The following is a 6,781-nucleotide window of genomic DNA, read 5'->3' as shown; positions in this document are numbered from 1 at the left end:
GAGATAAAATTATATCTTATGTAAGACTCCAGCTTCTAAAGTTTATTTAAAAATGCCATTGTCATCATACACTACATAATGTTTTTATAGATACGAGAGCATTTATTGAATTGATAACGGAAATGTACCTCCTTGTGATGATTGTGATGATAAATACACAATTTTTTTCATCATCATAGGCATCACTATCATTACGCCACTATCTTCATCACCATAACTTTCGTCATTCAAATCGTATTGATGTTAAGCGCCCGAGCAAGCGAGACATCATCGGGGTGAGGGGGGAAGCCACCTATTAATCCCCCCCTCCCCCTACCCTCCTCAACCGTGCATTGGTGTCTGGGAGGAGGAGGAGAACTGGGAGAGATTCAGTTACCAGTAGAGCGTTCCAGGCGACGGACGTTGATTGGATTGTTCCAGCGAGCGAGGTTCCAGCGGCCTTGCCCGGTTTGCGTGTGTGTGTGTGTGTTGGCCCACGCATTTTCTCCCGAGGACGCAGTACGTATCCTACTGAAGGAGGTGAATTGACAGCGCTGCTGAAGAAGGAGACAGGGATTTTCTGAGGTTTCTTCGACGAAGGAATAAATAGTGAATGGATTTAACTAACTTTTTTATTGGACGTTTCAGTGAAAAACTACGAGTCTCGGAGGAATTAAGATTCATATACGACAGTGATTTTAGATATTAAATGAATGATTTGTCTATACACGTCAGTGATTTAGAGACTAAATGAAGAATACATAAGAGGCGAATGAAAAATTGAATCATTTCGAAATATCTACTGGCATGCTTTTGCGCGAATGTTCAAAATGATTGAAAAATCGAAAATGCGTCAAATCAGTTTTTATAAAACTGAACTCATGTTACATTGTCTACCTGCAGATGTAGTGTGACAAGAATAAGATTAAGCTGAATAAAATAACACCAAAGATTAAAATTTTTTAAAATGTGGGTAATCAGGTAAAGAAAAAGAATCCAACCCAAAATAAGAAAGAGGTGTTTTTGGTGTTTGAAAATAATCTAAGAATAAAAAATATCTAAAGACAATAAATCTTTAAAAAATGTGGGTAATCAGATAAAGAAAATTAAAGAAAAAAGTAATCCAAAAAAGAAAAAGAAGTGTTTTTGGTGTTTGAAAGTAACAAAAATAAGATTAATCTGAGTAAATAAAATCGCACCAAAGACAACAAATCTAAAAATAAGAAGAAATGTGGGTAATCAGATAAAGAAAATCAAAGAAAAAAAATCAGCCCCCCCAAAAGGTGTTTTTTTGGTGTTTGAAAGTTACGAAAATAAGATTAATCTGAGTAAATAAAATCGCACCAAAGACAATAAATATAAAAAGATGTGGGTAATTAGATAAAGAAAATAAAAGAAAAAAATCAGCCCCCCCCCAAAAAAAAAAGAGGTGTTTTTTGGTGTTTGCAAGTGAGACAGAGGGGGGAAGGAAATTCAAACACGAAGAAAATGTCCATTAGGATGAGAGTGAATTCCGACCACCACCTTCTTCTTCCTCATCATCATCATGTTGGCGATCGGATTTTACTCCAGTGCTTGGCGACCCTGCTCCTGGTGTCTGCGGTGGTCGCTGGTCCTCAGGTCGTCGAGGAAGACGACCAAAGTGGACTGGAAGAGAGTAAGTGTTCTGGCGGAGGAGGAGGAGGAGGAGGAGGAGGAGGAGGAGGAGGAGGTTTTGGTAACTTTTTCCCACGTGACACGTTGAGGCAGAGAGGATTTTTCTCAAGGAGGTCGAATAAAAACACACATAAACACTAAGAAGTTATACGGATGTTTTTCATTTTTATGTGTGACAGATTAAGTAAAAAAAAACACACACACAAACAGATAGAAGTTATACGGGTGTTTTTCATCTTTCCATGTGACAGATTATATTCAAAATAAAAACACACACAAAGGAAGTTTTACGGATGTTTTTTTCATTTTTCCATGTGACAGATTAATTACAAAATAAAAACACACACAAAGGAAGTTATATAAGTTTTTTTTTTCCATGTGACCAATTTTCAAAATAAAACACACAAACATAAAGGAAGTTATACGGATGTTTTTCATTTTTCCATGTGACAGATTAATTGCAAAATAAAAACACACACAAAGGAAGTTATAAGGATTTTTTTTTTCATTTTTCCATAAGGATTTTTTTTCATTTTTCCATGTGACAGATTATATTCAAAATAAAAACACACACAAAGGAAGTTATACGGATGTTTTTCATTTTTCCATGTGACAGATTAAGTTCAAAATAAAAACACACGCAAACACAAAGGAAGTTATACAGATGTTTTTCATTTTTCCATGTGACAGGTTATGTTCAAAATAAAAACACACGCAAACAAAGGAAGTTATACGGATGTTTTTCATTTTTCCATGTGACATTAAGTTCAAAATAAAAACACACAAAGGAGGTTATACAGATGTTTTTAAACTTTCCACGTGACAATTAAGTTCAAAATAAAAACACACAGGGAACGAATGATAATGGATAAAACACAAACACAAAAAGGTTATGCGAATGTTTGTAACTTTCCACACTAAGTTAAGGTCAGATTAACTTCCCTACAGGCAGTCAAATAAAAACATGGTGAAAAAATGACACAGGATAAAAATGCACAAACACACATACACACACAAACGTTGGTGATCATTGGGATATTTTTTTTTCCGCGTGATGAGGTCAGTCAAACAAAAAACATTAAAACATAGAAAGAATGATAATGGAAAAAAACACAAAAACATTAAGTTAAAAACATTAAGTTAATTTTAGTATAACTTTTCTAATTGCAGTCAAATAAAAAAGATAAACATAATTAAAGAATTATAATGGAAAAACACATAAACACAGAGGTTGTAAGGATGCCTTTAACTTTTACACATTAAGTTTAGGCAAATAAAGGCACACAGTTAAAAGATTAATATTGAGTAGACATGCACAAACACAGGGGATATATATATATATATATATATATATATATATATATATATATATATATATATATATATATATATATATATATATATATATACATACACACACACATTATATATACACTGAATATATACATTAAATGGAATATATGCATTAAATGGAATAAATAAATGAAAGTAGTCAAATGGAAACAAACATTGAAAGAATGACACTGGTCACAAACACACAAACCCAGGAAGATTATTCAGATGTTTGTGACTTTTCCACGTGTTAGATTAAGGTCAGATTAACTTTCTAAAGTGAAAGGCAGTCAAATAAAAACACACACATAATGAAAGAATGATAATGAATAAAACACACATAAACACACACACACACACACACAAGAAGGCAGTCAAATAAAAACACGGGCAGAGTAAAAACACGCGAAAGCAGACGCAAGCACAGGGAGATAATTGATAACACATCTCGTAGGACAATTTCATGCAAATCACACGCACCAGAAAGCAATGACACGCCAGTCACAAGCGCCTTTGCTGAACAATAACAGGTAAATTACACGCATCGTGAGTTAATGAATACGGAAATTTAATTACAAGACATTGAAAAAAGAAAGGAAAAAAAAACTAATTCAATTTTAAAATATTGAAAGTTTACAAGCACTTGCAAAGCACGAACCAACACCACGACCTCCTCTCCCCCCCTCCCCTTCCTTACACACACACACACACACACACACACACACACACACACACACGCGCGCAAAAATAATAAACAAACCAAATACTGAAACAAACAACAAACATGAACGTAATCGAACAAACATGGAGAGTAGGAATGCATTAATTCAGTTTCAAGCAACAACGTTCGTAATCTTTTGCAAACACGAAAGGCTGTAAAAGGAGAGTTTATTTTGAAAGCATATGAAATCAGACATGTTGACAGGAAGGTTGGCAACACAACACACACACACACACGCAACCACACACGTGCGGTATAATGCGCGTCACTGTAGTCCTGAGTTCTTGTCTTCCGTGATTCGAGCCCACGAGTCGACGAACTTCTTATCAACTCAAAAATTCCCCTATGGGTAACATATATGAACATATATCAGAGGTAGAGCAAATTGGGTATTAAAGGACGTTTGTAGCCTAATGCTTGTATATGAATCATGGTGATGTGATAATATATATATATATATATATATATATATATATATATATATATATATATATATATATATATATATATATATATATATATATATATATATATTATATATATATGTATATTTATATATATATATATATATATATATATATATATAATATATATATTATATATATATATATATATATATATATATATATATATATATATATATATCTTAAATAGATATATTTCAAGAATTATCATATTTTTCTTAAAATTCAAAAAAAGACAATACGACAAGAAAAAAGGTTTAATGCAAAGATGAAACACATTGCATTTTCTTTATAGAAACCAAACGATTATCAAACTTTTCTGATTGCTCTTTTGTTTTCTTTAGACTAGAATTTTTATGTGAGAGAAAAAACACTGCAAATCTCTTCGTGACTCTTTAACCTTCTTTTCATTTCTTTGTCATCTTCAGACTTGCGAATTTTCTTAGTTCTTTCCTTTGTGTTTTGTTTGTCGTGAATGCTTTGGTTCTTGCTGATTGTTTTGTTAACTATATATATATATATATATATATATATATATATATATATATATATATATATATATATATATATATATATATATATATATATATTATGTATGTATGTATATAATATTAACTTTATAACTTACACAATTTTTATGCATTAATACTATTAATAATAACTCATTTAAACTAGATTCTAAGGGTTCCAGACGATGAGTTATATATATATATATATATATATATATATATATATATATATATATATTCTGTTTTTTCATATTATTTTTACTGACGTTGTTAATTTGTTTTGTCTGCTTACTTCAGTTTTTAAACTTCTCTATATTTTGAATACAAACAGTTTTGTTGAATGCTTAGATAGAAAACAGTTTTGTTGAATGTTTGAATATTTGGATAGAAAACAGTTTTGTCGAATGATAGAAAACAGTTTGGTTGAATGTTTGAAATTTCGAATAAATAATTGGTAAATATATTGCTCTTTTTGGTAAAAAAAAATATAAAACAGTATTTAATCATTATTTGTATTGCCTTTGTTAATTTGTATTATTTTTTCGTTTTTTAATCTTATTATTTTCAAAATATTTGGATAAAAATCATTTTGTTAAGTAAACAGTTTTTTTCTTTGATAAAAAAAAAACTTTATTATCCAAGCATTAACCATTATGCTTCTGTGGAAAAATTAAAATCATTTTTCGTTTGCAAAAACTAACTCTTACTTCTGAGAGTATAACATAAACCTCAATGTCTATTTAATGCCATTTCATTATTTACCGAATATTTGGAAAAAATAGTTTTGCTGAGTAAGCATTTTCTTTTAATCAAAAAATAAATTTATTATCTGACCAGCATTAGTATAAGAATTGAAATCATTTTCTGCTTGCAAAAAGTTGCGCTTACTTCTGGGATTATAACCTAAACCCCAATGTCCATTTAATGCCATTCATTATTTACTAAATATTTGGAAAAAATCGTTCTTTTTAGTAAGTATTTTTTTTTTCATAGAAAAAAAAACTCCTCTGAGATTATAACATAAACCTCCCTGTCCTGTTCCCCATAGGGGGAATAATGGCGTCAGTGCGCCTCATGCGGTGCACTGTAGGCATTACTTAAGGTTCTTGGCGTGTTGCCTAAATACTATATTCAGTTCAGTTCCCTGTCCTGGTTATGCAAAAATATGAAAACGAATATTTCAAGAGAAGAAGAAAACTCGGCAGGTATATATAATATTTCTACCTGCGAATTTTGAGTTTGGTTTTGACGGAGATTGTCAAAAGCACAAATGCATGAAGAGATGTTTATTTTATTTTATTTTTTTTTTTTTTTGGTCGTATCCGAGGCTGTGTGTGACAGTGGCCAACAAAAAAAAAAGGTAAATAAAAGAGCAAATAAAAACAAAAGCACACGATAGGAATTGTTTAGTTTTTTTTTTATTCCAGCTGTTGCAGACAGCGCATGAAAAGATTTGCATATTTTTTTTTTATTGTTTTTATATTTTTGTTGTGACTGGATGATAGAAGAGCGACTGAAAATGCAAGTTATCAAAAAAAAAAATTCATATTTACTAACTGTAGCTAAAAGTATCTTTTGTTTACGAGAATCAAAACAAAACTTTAACTAAGATTGTGAAACGATGATAAGAAATGACCGGAGATAAAAATTTGTTAAAAAATTCATAAAAATGAAAATTATGATCAATGAATATTAAGGAAGCAAAAAGAAATTAACTAAGTAAGAAATGCGTCGAAGTTTCTTCGGCGCAATCGAGTTTTCTGTACAGCCGCTACAGTGTATAATCAAGGCCACGGAAAATAGATCTATCTTTCGGTGGTCTCGGTATAATGCTATATGAGCCGCGGTCCATGAAGCTTTAACCACGGCCCGGTGGTGGCCTGTCCTATATCGTTGCCAGAAGCACGATTATGGCTAACTTTAACCTGAAATAAAATTAAACTACTGAGGCTAGAGGGCTGCAATTTGGTATGTTTGGTGATTGGAGGGTGGATGATCAACATACCAATTTGCAGCCCTCTAGCCTCAGTAGATTTTAAGATCTGAGGGCGGACAGAATAAAGTGCGGACGGACAGACAAAGCCGGCACAATGGTTTTCATCTACAGAAAACTAAAAAGT

At 31.6% G+C, this 6,781-nt stretch overlaps 1 protein-coding gene across 5 annotated transcripts in view; it reads left to right on the top strand.

Moving 5' to 3' along the window:
• The first annotated feature begins 319 nt into the window (after positions 1 to 319).
• LOC136834887 (neural cell adhesion molecule 2-like) overlaps positions 320 to 6,781 on the top strand; it is a 93,967-nt gene continuing 87,505 nt past the window's right edge. Inside the window, exon 1 of one of the 5 annotated variants that reach the window (XR_010851911.1) lies at positions 320 to 1,636. Coding sequence is in view for 4 of the 5 variants with exons in the window: in XM_067097707.1 (XP_066953808.1) it covers positions 1,468 to 1,636 (169 nt within the window). In the remaining variant the exon portion in view is untranslated. The remainder of the gene's footprint in view (positions 1,637 to 6,781) is intronic. The other 4 variants (XM_067097707.1, XM_067097706.1, XM_067097704.1 and 1 more) reach the window with 4 other exon arrangements.

Source organism: Macrobrachium rosenbergii, chromosome 54 (genome assembly GCF_040412425.1).
Source record: "Macrobrachium rosenbergii isolate ZJJX-2024 chromosome 54, ASM4041242v1, whole genome shotgun sequence".
Classification (NCBI taxonomy): Eukaryota; Metazoa; Arthropoda; class Malacostraca; order Decapoda; family Palaemonidae; genus Macrobrachium; species Macrobrachium rosenbergii.
Note: the sequence above shows the minus strand (reverse complement) of the source record. Positions and strands in the feature narration are given on the sequence as shown.